The following is a 20,081-nucleotide window of genomic DNA, read 5'->3' as shown; positions in this document are numbered from 1 at the left end:
CTACAGTTTCCTAGAGAAGTGTAAATAATGTAGAAATGCTTTATGTTCCTTTGAAGAAAATTAACTTCATTTATCCTTATGTTTTCTTCTTCCCCTGTTTCAGTATGCATTGCCACTCCAGTTGGTGAATAACCAGACCATGACTCAGTGGATGGAGATTTTCCGTACTATCATTGATAGAAATGTGCCTGCTGTAAGGTTTACTTCACTGGAGAGAGACTGTCACTGATTTCTTTAGGGTGGAAAAATGGGGATGGTCCATGTGGAGAGATTATTGAACTCATCTCTAAAGATACCATCCAGGCAGGAATCTCACTCTTAAGACTAGTGTCTCTGATACAAGTCATGCAGACAACTCAAGTAGTTCTTAAGATTTTTGACTGTTTGAGGTAGCTGAACAGTATATACTCCAATTTTGGGTACTTCGGAGACTCCAAAACGTTTTAGCCAGTTTGTTTCAGAAACAGGAAGGAAAAGCTCACCACGAACATATAGATATGTAATGTCCACTCCATGAACATATAATGTAAACACACAATCTGTATCTGTTCCTGCCCTCCATCCTTTTTTGTCATAAAAGACATAAATAATTCCAAAGGAACGGGTTTAAGAACAATATCAATAGGATGAACCCACATAATTTAAACCCTCAAACTCTGAAAGAAGATGGGTGGGTAAGAGTCAGTTTTCCAAGATATGTTCAGAGAAGCAAAATTAGTAGGTATGGTAAATCTCCCTTCTGAAAAGATACCTTCTGTACAAAATTCTCATTCATGGAGATTAAGTAGTCTTGGGGAAAATAGCACCAATAAACAGTTTATCTGATGCCTGTTTCGGGCAAATATGAGCAAGGAATTAGGAAGGGTTACTAAATTTGACACACACACATTAGGGAGGAAACAAATTCTTACAGAGGGTTTGGACTCTCATGTCCTGGAAGCAGAATCATAGATCTATGAGATTGAGGCTGGAAACCTGTCAAGAGACCGAATAGAAGCAATAGTTTACAGTCTACTCCTGGGGGCATTCTGTACCAAAAAATTAAAATTCTGCAAATTTTATTTGTCAAAATAACACTCCAGTTTAAATTATTTTGGTAATTTATTTCAAAATACCTGTCAGCAATACAATACAGACACACACAAAATTTTCCCCAGGAGTAGAGAGTTAAAGAAACCCCTATGACAACCCAGTTCCTGTTTCTCTGCCCTCTTCCTCCCCCAGTCAATACCCAAACCCCCTTGCTCCCCAAGCCTCAGGGCATACCACTCAGGGCATGCTGAGAACTGCAGCTGCCAGGAACCCTCTAGCTCAGTGGTTCTCAAACTGTGGTGTGTGGACCACCAGTAGTCCGTGAACTCCATTCAGGTGGTCCGCGGATAGTTCCCTCTAAGGTGCATGCCTGGGCGGTTGCACATGAGAGAACGAAGGACCACCCACCTAATTAGTGGAGCAGTGCAGGCATAGCTCCACTATTTAGGTGGCCGGACCCTGGAGAAGACACACATGTAAAGTAAGGTGGTGGCCTTGGGAGGGGTGTAGGGGGTAGGTGGGAGGGGGCAGTGGGGTGAGAAGAGGGGTTGGGGGGAATTTGGGACGTGCAGGGCTGCGACAGTCAGAGAAGAGGTCACTTTCCCCAGCTCCAGGGCTGCAGCTGCTGGGGAGAGATGGCTCTCCTCCCCAGCCTCAGCTCTGTGGCTGCTGTGGCAGGGGAGCGAACCCCCTTCTTCCCGTGGTGGGACAGAGAGGGCACATCCATTGCATTAGAAAGGTAAGACTACTGATATTAAATATGAGTTATGTGCTTTTATTTGTAGAACAAAAAAAATTTATTATTATTGAGGTGTTATTTTTAATAGAGCTTTTATCCAAAGCGCTTTACTATAGTTAGCTAACGGTACAAACAACATTTGGAAAGATCATTAAGTGGTCCACTGAGACCCTCAGAAATTTTCAAGTGGTCCGCAAAAATAAAAGTGTGAGAACCATTGCTCTAGTTCCTTTTCCCTCCCCACAGCAGTGTCTTCTATGTGTGAGCTTGGCTCTGCTGGGTCCAGTGGCCCCTAGTGGCAGCTAGCAGCACTGCAGCCCATTTTTGCAGGGGAAAGGAAATTCTGCGCGCATAATATTAATTTCTGCAAAATTCTGCATTGCCCAGTGGCATAGAATTCACCCAGGAGTATTGAGAGTGTGGCCATGTAGTCAATATACATATATATGTAACTGAGTAACCTGAGCCCAACAGTGATAAGTAGTTCTGTAATTAGATTGTATTTCAATGCATATGCAAAGGGATGCACAGGGGTGATTGGGCAACCTTAACTTTGACATTTGCTAGTTTCTGAGTGCTTCCCTTCACAATCTTATTCTCCTAACATCTTCTGTATGAATGTATGGTATATGCATATACACGTGATTATTTTATATTGTATATAATATGAGAGTGCAAATGTAAATACAGTAAATACAGCTTTTTTAGATGGTCATTTTCAACATAATAGTACATTTGGATGATCACATCAAAAGAAAAAAATTCTATCATATTTTATTCTGGTAGCTAATATTATCACTATTAATAAAATCAAAATGTTAATGTTTGTATCTAAATTTGTATTAATTCACTCAGTGGGGTTTTTTTAAATTTTAATATTTGTATACTTTGGCTGATTGATTGATTTGTAGGAGACATTACAGATTGATGAAGATGATAGGCCAGAGCTGGTGTGGTGGAAATGTAAGAAGTGGGCATTGCATATCGTAGCTCGTCTTTTTGAACGGTAATACAGTGATTAAAACTAATGTGGCATAAAATGTTAATTTTTACTTAGCTATATTTTGTAGATATTGTTATGTAGAATATATATCCTATATTCATACTGCACAGGCACTATATATTTATGATGTATGTATGTGCAGGTATTCTGAGAGATAATATACTAGTGGTAAAAGCCGGGGACTGGGAATCCAGATTTCTAGATTTTGATCTTAACTCTGTCACTCACACTATATGTGACAAATAATGGAATTTCTCTGTGTCTCAGTATGCCCATCTGTGAAACTGAGCTAATGCTTAACTACCTCACCGGCATTGCAAGCTTAATTGTTTGTGAAATGCTGGATGAAAAACACTGTAGAAGCGTAAATGATTTATTTCGATTTCTTGTCTGCTCGTCCTGGGAACTTTTCAGAATAATTTTTTGTCTCGTCCTTTGTCTGGTGGAATGATGATCAAGGTTTTATTTCAGACATTTTTCTTCATATTCAGCATATAACTTGCAGATTTTTTTTACTACTTTGAGACATTTTTAGGCTGATTTAGACTTGAAAGAGATTCCTAGATATATATTTATGTGGATATTAGTGTCTTTAATCCTGAAGATTCTCAAACTCTTTACAGTCTATTGTATATAACTTTTCATGGAACAGCGGGGAAGAAAGGAAAATCTCTGGCGAAGGACTCCAGGGGAAATATATTTCCAAAAGATGCCATGGAATCTTTGTCTAGTAAATCAGACATTACCTCTAATTTAAGGTTTCATCCAAAAGACTGAATGACAATAATTTACCTGCCCCTCAATTTTGATTTGGAAAGATGAAGGGCTAATCTGACCCCACTGGGATATGAACCTTTAGTTCTAGGGAGTTAGGATGTTCAAAACTGGTTCCTTAATAGTTGAACCATCCGTTCTGGGTAACATAGTGACTAATGTTTACCAAAATTAAGATTAGTTCTGTTGAATCCTGAAAGATATCTCCAAAGAAACAAAATGCAGATTGGGTTAAGGTTGGAAATATATGTATGTATCTTAAATTAAAAAACAAATATTTAGAATCTAGAAACTCTGAATTATGGCTTTTTGTGGAAGCCTAACACTTCCTATCCCTATCCACCATCCTTCTCTGATTAGGATTACAGTTACAATACTGAATATTAGAGCAGTTTAGAAACTTTTCACATCAACTAAACATTTAAAATAGAATACATTTTATACATGTGATAGTTCTTGTTTTTCCTCTGTGAGGAATGAACAAACATTTTTATCTGCATGCTATTATTTTAAACATCTATTTCCATTTGAGTGTTTCATCTGACAATCTGTAAGCATAACACTATTGTTACCCTCCTTAGTTAAGGGTGCAGTGACTTTTTTGAGGAACCTTGGGCTGGCAGGGGCTGAGATTGCTTTGAAGGTGGTGCAAGCTAGTGCTTTGCCACCATTATCTTTCATAAATAAAGCTATTAGTTTGTTACAGTAAATCAAAATGATGCTCTGATTATGGAGAAAGGCAAACATCACCATTTATTGTTTTTAATTTTAAAAACTCAGGTTGCATTATTTTAAGCAAAATATGCTTTTCCAATAAAACTGTTAAAAACAATATAACTGATCAAACTGATGTTGTAATGCCTATTGGGCCAATCCTGAATGAGGATCTGCTACCATGTGATAAACCAGTAGATCTCATTTGAGTTCCTGCTGTCCGAGGCTTCAGTACAGTCCGATTTCACTTGCTAGTTCTCAGTGCTTCCAGTAAAATTCATTCAACTTTTCATCACTGCATCTGCCTGCCCACGTTTAAATTCTGAAATATCAACACATGAATATTTTAAAAAAACCCCAAACTATGGGTTTAGGGGAGAGGGATAGCTCAGCGGTTTGAGCATTGGCCTGCTAAACCCAGGGTTGTGAGTTCAATCCTTGAGGGGGCAATTTAGGGATCTGAGGCAAAAATTGGGGATTGGCCCTGCTTTGAGCAGGGGGTTGGACTAGATGACCTCCTGAGGTCCCTTCCAACCCTGATATTCTATGATTCTATGGAATTCATATATCCTGTGACAAAAATGCAACTTTAGTTATTGGCTACAACATTGTGCTTTATGCATAGGTAAGAAAGAAGGGGAAATGGATCATTGTGTGGGATATAATGGCCTAGAATGATGTTTGTGGAAAGAGATTATTCAATGTATATATCTCTGATGAAAGATGAGTTCTGCTTCAATGGCTTTTGTATGTTTGCAAGCTTAATCAAGGACTATGTTGTCTTGGTAAACAGAAAACTTCTTTGCTTCAAAAGTGTAAATACCTGTTTTCTTTTTTTGTTTAAAGGTATGGAAGTCCTGGAAATGTAACAAAAGAATATTTTGAATTTTCAGAGTTCTTCTTAAAAACCTACGCTGTGGGAATCCAACAGGTAAAGATGTTGTTTCTTGTTTCTGAATTAGGATAACTTCTGTAGAACAACCCTGTTATCTTCCTGTAGCATCTTCATATAAGACATAGGACCCTTTAAAGAAACCACAAAAAACTGGTCCAATACACATCGTAATCAATGAGAAATGGCTTGGAACTCTTGTTAATAATGATATTTCCATCTTGGGGAAAATAATCCAAATTGCAGTGATGCAAAAGGAGGGAGACATCCGAAAATCTGCAATGCTGCAAAAAACGTAAGGGTGATAGGCAGGAAATGCTAGTAAAAAGACTGATGCAATTTGGGCTGGTTACATAGAGGCATCTCAGCAAAGAAGGTCTTATTTCTAGGTCATGCTTCCTATGTGGTTCTGCTGCATCTAACCCTGGAATACTGAAATCTGTTCTGGATGTGTCATTACCAGGAAGACATAGGTAGATTGGAGGGAGTTAGGAGCTGATTGGAAATACTCAGATGGAATGATTTTCCATTGGAGAATGCAGAGAGGTTTGATGATTTGATTTTTGACAAAGTTGCAATGGAAAACATACAGATTTTGAAACTGTCACCCTCCCTGGTGTACTGTCAGCTCAACAGCCGAGGGTTCTGGGCTCCCAGCTCTTTGCCAGCCTGCCTGAAGAGCTGACAAGGAGCAGAGCAACCAGCTCAGCTAGGGCTTTCAGGCTCCTGGCTCCTTCACAGCTTGCTAGGAGGACTGCAGAGGAGCTGGAAGCCCTGAGAGCTACAACTCCCAAACTCTGAGGCTCCCAGCTCAGTCAAGGCTTCCAGACTCCCAGCTCACCGTTGGCCCACCAGGCAAGAGTGCAGGGAATTCAGAGCCTGGGAGCCCCAGCTCAGAGCTCCTCAGCAACCTGGTCTTCCAGGGTTTGCATCTCTGGTGCTGCCTGCCAGGCAGACTGCCCCAGAGCCTGGGCTGGCTTCCCTTTTGTAGAGAATTTCAAAAGCTTTGATCTAAATCATAATGAAACCAAATATTGAAATCTTTGTGAAACATAATTGTCTTTCTCTGCACAAAAAAGGTCAAGATTAAATATGTGTAAGCTTGGCTAAAAAGCCCAGTAGAGAGAGGACATGATAATTCTAAATTTGAAAAATTTGAAAATTTGAAAGAGCTACACATCAAAGGAGATAAATTATTTTGGAGGTACAAGTGATACAATTAGAAGTAATGGATGAAACTGAAAGAAAAACTGTCCCGTCACTTGAAATACTTAAAACTTAGACTCTCTAAAAGACTAGGAAGTGTACCTTAGGGAACAATTTGCCTTTTAAGGCAAATGGACTGGTTGATCTACATAGGTCTTTTCCATTTCTAGCTTTTAAGTTCATGATTCACCACGCTTCTCATATGTATTGAGTGCTGTAGTGAAACCATATTGCTAAGTATTTATTGCTTGTTAAGTGCTAACATTGTGTTAGTGACTGTATGAGATACAAACAGTTCTTGCCCCAAGGAACATGTAGTAGAGAAGACAAATATAAGACCCAACTCCCAGGGAGCCCGAGAGGAAGGTATATGTTCACAAAATGTGCTACAGTGTGTTTACTACTCTATTGTGAATAATTTTTATGAAACAGAACTGCCCTTTTGAAAATAAATGACCAGAGAATATTTTGTGGTTCTTGTACTTACCAGTTCTCTATCCTTGTTAACTCATAATAGGTCTCCTGTGATTATTAGTGACCTACTGTAAATATTTTCTTGCTATATACACAGAAACCTTCTATTTATAGAGGAATACTGTAGAATGAAAGGTCCCAATTGTTGCAGTGGATTGCTGTTCTAATCAAAGAGAATGAATGCCATCTAGTAGTTATAGCAGGCAGTTGTTAGGACTTCTTCCCCTCTTCGCAGCTTTGCCATAAACTTGTTACAACCTTAGTAAAGTCACTTAGAGCTCAGTTTTTAAATTTTGGATTCCTCAAAATTTGGCATCTAAATTTTAGCCACCTAAATCCTATTTATAGATTTAGGTCCTACCATTAGCTACCAAAGTTTGGACATATAGCCCTTAACATCTGTGCCTTGCTTTTCCCCCATCTGTAGAAATGAAGATATAACTTATTCCAGTGCCGAGGCTTATATAGGCCCCAATCCTGCAAACACCTATGCATGTGTTGAATCTTACTACTGTTAGTAATTCTGTTGTGGGAGAATTCCTGGTAATAAAGGTTTGTAGTCTCAGAACTTCAATGTTTAAATTATTACTGATGTTTGGATAAAAGACATTATAGAAATGATTAATATGTGAGCTTCTACTTAAAATGAGATTGACCTGTCAAAATGTCTTCACTATAAAAAGATTACATTGTGTGTTAAAATCTTCATGCTTCATTAAAAAAATAAATTTACTATTCCCTTAGGTTCTCTTAAAAATCTTAGACCAGTACAGGCAAAAAGAATATATTGCTCCTCGTGTCCTTCAGCAAATCTTAAACTATCTGAACCAAGGGGTCAGTCATTCTGTAACTTGGAAGCAGATGAAGCCACACATACAGGTCAGTGTGAAAACACAGTCATAAACATTTTAAATAACGCTATTGCCATGAGCTGAGGTTGAGACTTCTGCTGTTATGAAGGGGCTTGGAGAATCTCTCTCACTACAGTCAATCTGTAAAAATAGTTTTCACTGAGATGTGCCTGTCTGTTACTTTATTGTTCTGTTTACCTTTTGCCTTTATTGCAGATATTTGCATTTGAATAAGAGCTTTTTACCTCCAAGAACAGCTTTTTATTTTGCTTTATCCTGCAATGAAGTCATAATCTTATGTTTTTGATTACTCAGTCTTTTGCCTTTGGGTATGATTCCTGCAAAGATTCTGGAACAAATTATTAAACAATCCATTTGTAAGCATCTGGAGGATGATAGGGTTATCAGGAATAGCCAGCATGGATTTATCAAGGACAAATCATGCCAAACTAACCTAATTTCCTTTTTTGACAGGGTTACTGACCTAGTGGATAGGGGAAAGCCGTAGAAATGATGTATCTTGATTTTAGGCTTTCTACACAGTCCCACATGAAATTCTCATAAGCAAACTGGGGAAATGGAGTCTAGATGAAATTACTGTAAGTGGGTGCACAACTGGCTGAAAGACCATACTCAGAGTGCATCCGATGAAGTGAGCTGTAGCTCACGAAAGCTTATGCTCTAATAAATTTGTTAGTCTCTAAGGTGCCACAAGTACTCCTTTTCTTTTTGCGAATACAGACTAACACGGCTGCTACTATGAAACCTGTCATACTCAGAGTGTAGTTATCAATGGTTCTCAGTCAAATTGGGTGAGTGTGTCTAGCGGGGTGCCACTAGACACACCCTAGCAGGGGTCAGTACGGTATTAATCAATGTTTTCATTAATGACTTGGATAACAGAATGGAAAGCATGCTTATCAAATTTGCATATGACACCAAGCTGGGAGGAGTTGCAAGCACATTGGAGGACAGGATTAGAATTCAAAAGGATCTTGACAAATTTGAGAATTGATCTGAAAACAGGATGAAATTCAAATGAAGACTAGTGCAAAGTATTTCACTTAGGAAGGAAATATCAAATGCACAGCTACAAAGTGGGGAATATCTGGCTAGGTGACAGTACTGCTGAAAAGGATCTGAAGATTAAAGTGGATCACAAATTGAATATGAGCGCACAATGTGATGCAACTGTGAAAAAAGCTAGTATCCTTCTGAGGCATATTAACAGGAGTGTTGTACATAAAACATGGGAGCTAATTGTCCCAGTTGGCACTGGTGAGGCCTCAGCTGGAGTACTGTGTTCAGTTTTAGGCACCACCCTTCAGGAAAACATGGGAATAAATTGGAGGGAGTTCAGAGAAGGGCAACAAAAATTATAAAGATTTTAAAAGCCTGAACTAGGAAGAAAGGTTAAAAAACCTGGGCATGCTGAATCTTGAGTAAACAAGATGAAGAGGGAGCCTGAGAACTGTTTTTCAAATATGTTAAGAACTGTTATAAACAGGATGGTGGTAATTGTTCTTCATGCCCACTGACAGTAGGGTAAGAAGTAATGGACTTAATCTGCAGCAAGGGAGATTTAGGATAGATATTTAGAAAAAACTTTCTAACTATAAGAGTAGTTAAACTCTTGAATAGGCTTTGAAGGGAGGTTGTGGAATCCTCATCACTGGAGGTTTTTAAGAACAGGTCAGATAAACACCTTTCAGGGATGCTCTAGGTTTACTTGGTCCTGCCTCAGCACATGGGATAGGCTTGATGACTTCTCAAGATCCCTCCCAGTCTTACAATTCTATGATTGTAACTATAGATATTTAAAATTGTCTGCACTGTAAGATAAAGGAAGGGAAGACTAACTGTGAGGGAATGAGCTCTTGTTTGACCACTTCTTTTGTCATTAGAACATGTGGGAACAGATAAAGAAAATGATTTTCATTTCCATATCATAAAGTCCCCATGTTTAATTAACTTTATCAGAAGATAAATCCCATGAGTATTAGGAGGATGAGGGAAAAGTAAAAGATCTACTCTCAACTTAGTGCCACATTGTGAAATCCTTGCACAGAATGATATGTTCTGCTTTTATTAGATTGTGCCCTGCGGTATATTCTTTGTGTTGTAGTGGAGTATGGTGGAGTAAAACTTATTGCTGCCTTCTGAGTCCTTTGAAAAACACAATATGTGTATTATAAGATTATCCGAGTAAGTAAAAATAATTTAAGAGGATTAGTTAAACGAACTTTACTTGTGTACGAAAAGGTACAATGTAGTAAACCTTTTGGGGGGGGGGAAGCTATACGTGAAATATGTTCTGTGCACTTGAACATATTTGATTTCTCTGCTCTTAGAGTATATCTGAAGAAGTGATTTTCTCCCTAATGTGTTATAAAGATGAGGATGAAGAGCTGTGGCAAGAGGATCCATATGAGTACATTCGCATGAAATTTGGTAAATGTTTGTGCTTAGTGTTTGCTCTCTGTTTTTGCTGTAATTGTGCGTTATAGATCCCTGAATTACAAAACTGTATTTGCCACTATGCCACTGTAGTTGTATCTTCACCAGAGTTCAAGGGAGACTCTAAAAGTGAGATGAATTGTTCTTTAAAGCCTACTCTGTAAATGTAAGTGGGAATAAGCTAGTTTTGTTCATTTAAATAATGTGCTATGTTTATAAGATCGGCTCTAGAAAGGTTGCTTACCCACTTCAGACCAAGCTTGATTGTTCACTTTATTCTTGCCCTTCCTCCCCTTGCTGCTTGGATACCTGATCCATGTTTTCTTAGATTCCCCCATTTTGCTCACTTAAACACACCTTTAAGGCCCTGTATTGAATCACTGTTATGCTTAGACATGAGACCCTATTGTAAAGCAGTGCAACGCTAGTTGACCAAAGGGGGCTTGACATACCCACCTTCAACAGCGTTGGAGTATATTTTGAGTGCCACTTATTTTTATTAAAATTTTTGAAATAATTAGAAATAGGCATTCTTTCAAAAGACAAATGTAGGAGTTAAAGTATAAATTGCATGGGGCCATATTATGAGTCCCTTATTCCCCTTTCAGGAGTAGTCCTACTGGAGAATAGGGTTGTTGTTTTTTATTAGTATAGGAAATTCTGCTGGAAAAGTCCCTAGAACTAAGCATCACAGAGGGAATTAAGATTTAAAAAATACCAAAACTGGTTAACTTTTAGCTAGCATTTTATATAAAAAAGTGTCATTTAGATTTTCTTGGAATAGTAGAAAATAAAACCTAGAAAGAGGTACTGTAGACCAATAAGGCTTCATAAGATATTAATATTCAGGGGGCAAAGATGTAACCAACACGTGAGCATCTGAATCCAATTCTTCATGGACAAGCATTTAGTTCTTATTTTTTTCTTATGTAGCTGAGGCACTTAGATTTTGCCTTTTTCATTTGTAAAAGGAAAAAAGAATGAAGTTTAGGCAGAAATACTCAGGGTATGAAATTCAGTTCTGACAGTATATTTAATATGCTGCATCTGTTCTGACTTACTTGGGAGATACCAGGAAAAATAGAAATTGCCTTCTGATTTCTAGACCTCGTTCATTATCCCATCTGTTATCTGATGCTGCAAAAATTGAAGGGAACACTTCAAATTCATGTAGCAATATTTTGCAAAATAGAAGAATTTTATAAGGTATATAATACACTTGCAGTGTGTTTCAAGGAGGATTAGTTACAATCAAGGACGTAAAAAAATTCAGCTTTTTTAGTTCTTTGATATAGCCATAGATTCAAGAGTACCCTAAATTCAAATACGTTTAGATTTAATGAAGTTTTTCATAAGGTCTGTCACTTTTTATTTTTAGTGACATGAAACCACAATGGACTTCACCAACATACACATGGCACTGCAGCATATTGGTGCTGCTACTGTAAATGCCACCATTAAAAATTTTGCCGCCATTTACTATGCTTTGATATCTTAGATACCACAGAAAAAATAAATCTTTCAAAAAGAGAGTGATTGGTACTTGGAGTATTGGGAAGGTAGTTGACAAAATAAACACTGGTCAAAGGTGACCGAAACTCAGTTATCAGAGTCCATAGGATAAAGAAGATCATGAATAAATGTAATGTTCTTTTGTCACCCTGGTTCTGTGACATCCATCCAAAGCTCTTACTCTATGTATATTTGAAAATGATCTGTGAGAATTTTATTATTAAATTGTACTCGGTGACTGAAAACACTTTCTTTAAATATTGTTAGATGTGTTTGAGGATTATGCGTCCCCTACAACAGCAGCCCAGAATCTCCTCTACACTGCAGCAAAGAAGCGAAAAGAGGTACTGAATTATTCTTTTTAAAAAAATTATTCTTTCTTTAAAAGGGCATCAGTCTATCTCAAATGGTTATGTATTATCCTCAAGCCTTGAAGAATCTACCCTGCACTGGATGAGTGCTATCAACTTCTACATAATCAAAACTTCAATTACTATTTTTAAACTAAGTTTCTAGTCATTATGGTTGCAAAGATTCACCTTCTAGATGTGAACTGAGTGTGAACAGATGCAGTTAATGTCTTCCCAAGTCTGCAGACAGACAGCCCCAAAGTCTCTGGGGCCCAGAGCTTCCAAAGCTACAGCAAAGGGAGAAGTGGACCTGATTCACATTAGTTTTCACTGTTGCTATTTAGAATCCCGTGGGCAGCAGTGAAACTGATGAGAATCAAGTTGGTTTCAGTCTGCTGTTTCTTGGGAAAGCTGGGGACAGACATAGAAGAAACAGGCATGAGAACTACTCACTGGGGAGGAAGACCCTAAACAGTAGGAGAGACCCCTATAGACCATCATCATGCAGTAGCCAGGAAGGCTCTTGGGTAGCAAGAGAGAATACTTCTCCCTTCCAGCAGCCAAAATTGAGGGATTCAAATTTATTTTTTACCTACTAGCCAAAGGTAAATATGTCAGATTGTTTTTAGAGCTTGCTTAAAGATAGCACCTTGGCAGGAATCCCAACATTCTCCCCTTCCCAATAGCTGGGTGGAGGGATGATTTCTCACCTAAATGTTGCTTCTGAACAGCAAGGGTGTCCCCCTATTTTCATATCAGTCTTTAGATAATAGGTTTAGTCTTTTGACTACAAGGTATGTGGTAATGTTCTCAACACTGTGTGAGTGAGTGGGGTAGCAGATGAAGGGGTTGGATGATGTATTAAAAAAAGAAATGCAATATTTAGAAAATTGATGGGAGATCTAACAATGTATAGAAGAGAAGGTAGGAAACACAGTGTATGGAAAAAGATACTGAAGACAGCCAAGAAAGGATAGATCATGAATTTTTATAGAGTGGGGTGTGAAGTAGGAGGAGATGGAAAAATAGCACAAAACCTGAAAAGGATAGAAGGTATGAGGAAAGCAATGAGAAAGAGATGGAGTAAGTTGCATTTTAAAGTGTATTAAGTTGATTGGCAGTGATGTTAACTATGGTGCATGATAAACAGTATATTACTATTTATATTCTCTTACATGGCAAGGATTATGGTTTTCCTGGCTAAGTACCCTGGTGTTTCAGGCTGATAGGTGTATGAGTAAATTTTTCAAGCTCTTATTATCTTTCTAGAGCAGATGGCTGGAAATGGATATGAAACTTTCCTTTGCTCAAAACCTATTTTAAAAAAAACAAACAAAAAAAAACACCTTGTAAGGCAACATTAAGACTAAAAGCTTTAAACACAAATCAAGAAATTCAAATGCTAAGCATCTCAGAGACAGGTATACTTTCTCATGTTACACAGATGCATTTTTCATTGTTAGTTAATTTGTTAAATATATATTTTAATACATTACCAGGCAAAAAACTTCACTAAGTTTCAGTTAAGGTTGTAAATATCTGTCAGCTAGGTAATGAAAAAGCTTTTGAGACAATGTTGTAGTTTTCTTAAAGAACACAGGCATTATCCTGAAAAGTCTGTTTAGGTTAGACTGCAAAAAATCAAGAATTAAAAAGTGTAAAGATGCAGTATTAAGGATAGCCAAGCAACTTTGTCTCTGCCCCTTTCTCTGACCTACATTTTTGTGTAGGATCAAACAATTTGAGTTTTTTGATATATTCTTCAATGTACACTTTTGCTTTGAAAAGTGACAGTGAAAATGGCACCTTCCCATGGACCTGCTCGCTTTGTGTATTCAGAATTATCTCTTCTGATTTTAGCGAGTAAAGTACACAGCTAAGATGGAGTGAGCTCAATTTGATTCCTTCGTCTGCATGTTCGTTAGAATTATTTACTAAGTTCTGAACAATTGAAAGTGAAGGGGTTGCAAAGGTTAGTAGTTAGAACAAAGCACATTTGATATTGGAAGTCATTTGAGACAAAATAAATGTGACACCTCAGGCTGCTGTTTCTAGAGTAACTTTTCAGAGTAGAACCAAGTCTGCAGCTCTGAACACTTAAAATCTACTTTCTTATATAGACTATGATCTTTCCCCTCACCTATCCCAACGTGGTTCCTTGCCTGCTGCCAGCCCCACTGTAGTAGTTTGCATTGGGGTCTTTATTTCATGAAGTCTGTGAAACATATAATGTATGTGAAATCACTTTAAATAAATGATTCTGCCAAGAGACCTTTCCAAGTCTTGTAAAGACCAATAGATTGGTTGTAATCTGGAGTTTCTAGACTTCGCTGTTCTGGAATTTATATAGAATGAGTCAGAAAAGAAGTTAGGAATAAATTTAATAAGTGAGATTACTGTCTTGTTTGAACCCCTGTATCTCCAAATGACCTCTTCTAATTTGCTTTGAAGTTTCAAAAAAAATTGTACCTCACTTATGATTACTAATGTGAAATTTCAGGCAGATACATCTATTCTTGATAAATGTGAGGATTGTGATTAAAAAGAGGCTTATAATAGGGCTTTCCACATTAACTGGAAAGAGACTGCCATGTTCCCATAAAACATGATGGGCAATGTGGGTTAGTTCACATTGGTACTATATGAAAGCTTTAAGTTCTTGAGTTTCCAAACTTTAAAGGAAAGATGCTAATAAACAGATTTAAATAGTTCACTGCAGATTATCTGATTTTTTTCTTTACAGGTTTATTTCACTCTGAATAGTTCACCACATGCAGATTATCCTCCATTTTGTTTGTGTCTTACTATGTTTAGGTATTACCGAAGATGATGGCATTTTGCTATCAGATTCTCACAGAACCAAACATTGACCCTAGGAAGAAAGATGGAGCATTGCACGTGATGGGCTCTCTAGCAGATATTTTACTGAAGGTAAATGGATGAGGGCATACAGTATGTGTATGATCAGAATATGTTATCAACTGTCCTTTCTAATTTAAAAAGTTAATTTTTAAAGTGTGGCTAGCCCTGAAGCACACTTATGAAGTCTGTGAAGTGATTTTTGCTGTGAAATACCAATCTGAAGTTCTTCTTAGAAAAAAAATTAAAATTACTTCAACCACTTCTTTTTCTTCCCATTTTACAATCAGCCCTGTCTGTCAGACTACCCACCTTGTTACAGAACAGTTCCTTGTGCTGTCCTGCTTTACTGATGAAATGGGACCATGTTACAAAATACATTCCAGCCACAACTGGAACCTTGGATACACTGATTACCATGACACCTGTCCATAGCAAAAGGCAGCTAATGGTCTTCAAGATTCTATAAATAATGTTTAAAGTGTTCCAGCAATATGTTGTGTAGCCTGCCAGCCTCCCATTCTTCAATATGTGCCTCTTGCTCCCACGTCAAAATGCCTTCTAGAAATTATTCTACATGTATTAATGGGATAGAAATAATTCATTTGAAGGCAGAGAATGGTTTTATTAGTCTGTATTCGACAGTTAATGTGGGTTACTGAATAATACAGTATATCCAAAAATAAAGATGGCTCCAACTTAATTTTTTGTTTATTTCAACAGAAGAGTGTATTCAAGGATCAGATGGAGCTGATGCTACAGAATCACGTATTTCCATTGTTCATGTCTAACCTGGGGTATCTCAGAGCAAGAGTAAGTTCACCAAAGTTTATAGACTGCAATATGTGTCTGATTTTTTTCTTTACAGGTTTATTTCACTCTGAATAACAGACTGAAATGTAGCAGTTCCCACATGTTTCACAAACAATAATTTACTTCTCACAACTCCATTGTACAGAAACCTTTTCAGCATTTTGATCTGAAATAAAATTTATTTATAGACGTTTGAAATTCTAGGTGATCCATTTCTGTATGGCTCACTTTCAACTCACTGTTTTGATCAAATTGGGAAACTTGAGCATTGGATATCTGGTAACCTGTGGAGGTCCTTATATGATCATTATGTCCAGTTTCGGGCACAACACTTTTAAGAAGGATGTGGATAAAGTGGAGAGAGTCCAGAGGAGAGCAACAAAAATAATAAAAGGTTTAGAAAACCTGACCTATGAAGATAGGTTAGAAACTGGGCATGTTTAGTCTTGAGAAGAGAAGTGTGAGGGGGCAACTGATAAGTCTTCATATATGTTAAGGGCTGTTATAAAGACCAGTTGTTCTCTAAGTCCACTGAAGGTCGGACAAGAAGTAATGGGCTTAATCTGCAGCAAGGGAGATTTAAGTTAGCTATTAGGAAAATCTTTCTAACTATAAGGACAGTTAAGACCTGGAATAGGTTACCAAGTGAGGTTGTGGAATCTCCATCACTGGAGGCATTTAAGAACAGGTTAGGCACACCTGTTAGGGATGGTCTAAGCATACTGGGTCCTGTCGCAGCACAGGGTGATGGACTAGATGACCTCTTGAGGTTCCTTTCAGCCCTACTTTTCTATGGTTATATGATTATTCAGTAGCAAAACTCAGTAGTTTGAGCTAAAGCCAAATCCAGTTTTCAGAGAGCAGTTAATGCCACTTTGAGGGTGGGCGGGGTTTAATCCCTAAACTCTTCCTCCCTGTGCCCACATCAATCAGTAATGAGTGATTAATTTTCCTGCTAAGTGTACATCTCATTGCCTAGGAAGAAAACTTTAAAAAAATAAATCCCAAGCTCTCTTGTTCCTGATAGAAGTTTAGTATAACAATTACAGTTATATATTGAATCTATAGATGTTTGAGGAAAGGAGCAGAAGAGCCACTGTAGTGTGAAACCTGCACAGTATGTAGTATTGCATGTATACTCTGTAAATGTGCGAACAAAAGAGCAATGATTTAAAACAGATAAAGAACTGTTAGCATGTAACAGAAATTCTTTGAAGAATTCTATTACTGCAGTAGCTCCTGACTTGCTTTCTTTTTGTACGACAGTCCTGTTGGGTTCTTCATTCATTCAGCACTTTGAAATTCCACAATGAACTCAACCTAAGGAATGCTGTAGAGCTGGCAAAGAAGAGCTTGATTGATGACAAAGAAATGCCTGTCAAAGTAGAAGCTGCCATAGCTCTTCAGGCATTAATAAGCAATCAGGAGCAAGGTACGCTACAATAGTTCATTTAAGTATATACTGATCATTTTCCCTGCCTAGATGACATGTTGCTATAATTTGCTGTGGATGTATATAAACAGTTCTTGCATTTAGAAATATAGATCCCTGGAACACGTAATCACATTTAGACAAGTTCATTTGCTCATTAGCTACAATATACTTCATGGAACATTGGTTACAGATTTTCTGACAGGTTTCTGAATCAACACAATTCAGTTGACAAACCAAATGGTGTCTTATTTTTTAACATTGAATTGAAACAATGGGTATGTTTAGGGCCAGGTATTAGATGTGCATGTCTCTCATGGAAGTAGATCATTTTTGTGGACAGAATTCTAAGTGGTGGGGGATGTCTGAGTGTATATATATTATGTAATATGCTTGCATCTAAAAAGTACACTCTGTTAGACTGACTCAACTTTTACTTGAAATGAATTGTTTTAAGTGTTTTTGCTTAAGAGAACAGTAAGGGTTCTAATAACTGAGACAGATTGTATATTTGTTTTTATGGAAAGTTGATTTTTCCTAATTTTGTTTTGTTGTCTTATTAGCAAAGGAATATGTGAAGCCATACGTCAGGCCAGTTATGCAGGAGCTGTTACACATAGTTAGAGAGACAGAAAATGATGATCTTACTAATGTTATCCAGAAGATGATCTGCGAGTACAATCAAGAAGTAGCTACCATTGCTGTTGACATGACACAACACCTGGTAAGAGACGGTAGAACAATATTGTAGTCACAGTCATATGCCTAGCTTATTAAACATTGTTGCAAGCTTGTTTGAAATGAGCCTTTTTTTAAAGGGAGGCTGTCAGGTTTAAAATCATAATTTTAAAAAATTCCTACATATATTGCTTACAGCTTCTTTGATTATTTAAAATAAAGAATCTTTTAAAATCTGATTTGCTCTTCACTGTTTATTCTGTTTCCTTTTGGATTTCAGCTTGGATGATGAAAATAGATGAGTCATCTAGTTTGTTCTGTTTCAGTTCTAGTCTTTCACCCTTTGCCTATTCGTGCAGTAGCATGATGGCATCAAATTCTGGTCTGCATACACGGCATGTGTTAGCTCCAGAATAAGCTGTTTTCACTGATGTTTTTAAAACACTTTACTGAAAACCTATCTATCAATAGTAGCTCTTGTAAACCATCCCCAAATGTAAATTTGGGGGCTAAACTACCTGACAGTTTCTCTTCAAAAAGTCCTTAAAATTACAGTAGTTTTGATAGCTATTGCTGTTCTAAACAAGCCAGGATATTTAATAGCTTTGATTATTTAACTTAAGTGACTTGCCACAGTTAAGTTTATCAGCAGAGGGGGGAGAAGGTTTTTCCATTTCCCAAACTTCCCCAGTTCCCTTACAGAATTATCAGGCATGCCTCTCACCACTGGTGGCTTCATCACAGATGTTTAAATAATTTGAGGACAGTGCAGCCACTTCGTTATCCGTCAAAGGGTAATCCCTCGTTTCCTACAAGGCAAGCTGGAAGTATGGGTTGCCTCTAGAAGAACTGCCTGCTTTTTTTCTTTTCTTTTTTTTCTTTTTAAGGCTGAGATATTTGGTAAAGTTCTTCAGAGTGAAGAATATGAGGAAGTGGAGGACAAGACAGTGATGGCAATGGGAATCTTACACACCATTGATACTATTCTAACTGTTGTGGAAGATCACAAAGAGGTGAGATGACTCTCAGTTACATATCTAGTCTTCTCTCCTTTTATTCATTACAATCAGTTTTATGTATGTATTAAATTGCTTGAGTTGAAAAGAGCATGTAATAGTTATGTAGCGTGGTGTATTAGGATCAAGTGATCCCTCTTAGTAAACGTGAATTTAAAGCTCAATGTAAAATGCTAATTTTCAGTTGTACAGTACTCATCTTTAAGAGATAATTAACATTTTTGAGGAAATAACACTTTAGCCTTTACTACAGCAAATATATTACTAGAAAGTGTTGCAGATTGTTACGATTACATTTTAAGCTAAATTCTCCCCTGAGAATGTTTGTTATAATTCACAATGACAACCAATAGATAACTATTGGTAATGGCAACTTAGATTTTGATGTTTAACTCAGCAGTTACCTGGATGGAATTGATGGAGATTGATCAACATATTATTGTACTGCAGGATGAGTTCTTGACTTTATATATTCATGATTTTTCCTAATTTCATTATTAGGTACAGCTCAGCTTAGGGTTGCCTCCTGCTTTTTTCTGATTTTACAACTGTGTTGATTGAGGTACAAAGGAGGTCAATTGACTTGCCCCAATGTCACACAGTCGTTGGGTAGTTCTGAGCTTAGCTGGTATTACAGCACGAAGATGTTTTCTCCTTCATGCTGCTTCCTTGGTTATACAAGTTCTCATCACAAGAAGAAACCTATTTTTGAGCCATATCAGTCATCCGACAAGAAATGTTTGAAAAGATTTTCTTGGTGACCACTACATTTTGTCTAAGATTTCAAAGTATCTTCAATTTTTCATAAAAGATCTTTTTCGAAATAGAATGGAAACTAGTATCTAAAATCAGCTTTAGCACTGTTTGCTTGAAATACTGTTCTTTGGGGTATTTTCAGGTTTTAGTCTAGTGGGCATCTGTGTTAAGTTAGTCTTTTTGTGAGAACTTAGCAGCTCACTGTTTTGTAGTATGCAACACAAGATAATGCTTAACACTTTATCTCAGGATCTTTTACACATACATGAACACCTCAATTTACTGCCTTCTTATGGAAATAGACTATTGTCAAGATTTGAAAAAGAACCTAAAATTAGACTCCTAAATCTGTATTTAGGCATCTAAAGAAGTGGCCTGACTTTTTCAAAAGCACAAGGAGCTCCATGGGACTGCCTGTGCTTAAAGCTGAGCATATGCTCAAGAGCTTTGCTAGACTGGGGGCAGAGTGCTCCACACCTTGCAGGAGTGAGCCCTTAATGAACGTCACTGATAATAAAATTAA

General features: G+C 37.4%; 1 protein-coding gene across 4 annotated transcripts in view; it reads left to right on the top strand.

Moving 5' to 3' along the window:
- Positions 1-20,081, top strand: part of IPO8 (importin 8) — a 66,906-nt gene that overhangs the window by 22,905 nt on the left and 23,920 nt on the right. For all 4 annotated transcript variants that reach the window (XM_038372622.2, XM_038372631.2, XM_043518133.1 and 1 more), the window contains 11 exons: positions 104-193; positions 2,683-2,777; positions 5,109-5,193; positions 7,579-7,713; positions 10,037-10,136; positions 11,922-11,998; positions 14,819-14,935; positions 15,587-15,676; positions 16,943-17,108; positions 17,672-17,832; positions 18,674-18,799. In XM_038372622.2, coding sequence (XP_038228550.1) covers positions 104-193; positions 2,683-2,777; positions 5,109-5,193; positions 7,579-7,713; positions 10,037-10,136; positions 11,922-11,998; positions 14,819-14,935; positions 15,587-15,676; positions 16,943-17,108; positions 17,672-17,832; positions 18,674-18,799 — 1,242 coding nt within the window. The remainder of the gene's footprint in view (positions 1-103; positions 194-2,682; positions 2,778-5,108; positions 5,194-7,578; positions 7,714-10,036; positions 10,137-11,921; positions 11,999-14,818; positions 14,936-15,586; positions 15,677-16,942; positions 17,109-17,671; positions 17,833-18,673; positions 18,800-20,081) is intronic.

Source organism: Dermochelys coriacea, chromosome 1, assembly GCF_009764565.3.
Source record: "Dermochelys coriacea isolate rDerCor1 chromosome 1, rDerCor1.pri.v4, whole genome shotgun sequence".
NCBI classification, from domain to species: domain Eukaryota; kingdom Metazoa; phylum Chordata; order Testudines; family Dermochelyidae; genus Dermochelys; species Dermochelys coriacea.
This window is presented reverse-complemented; position numbering and strand designations above follow the sequence as displayed.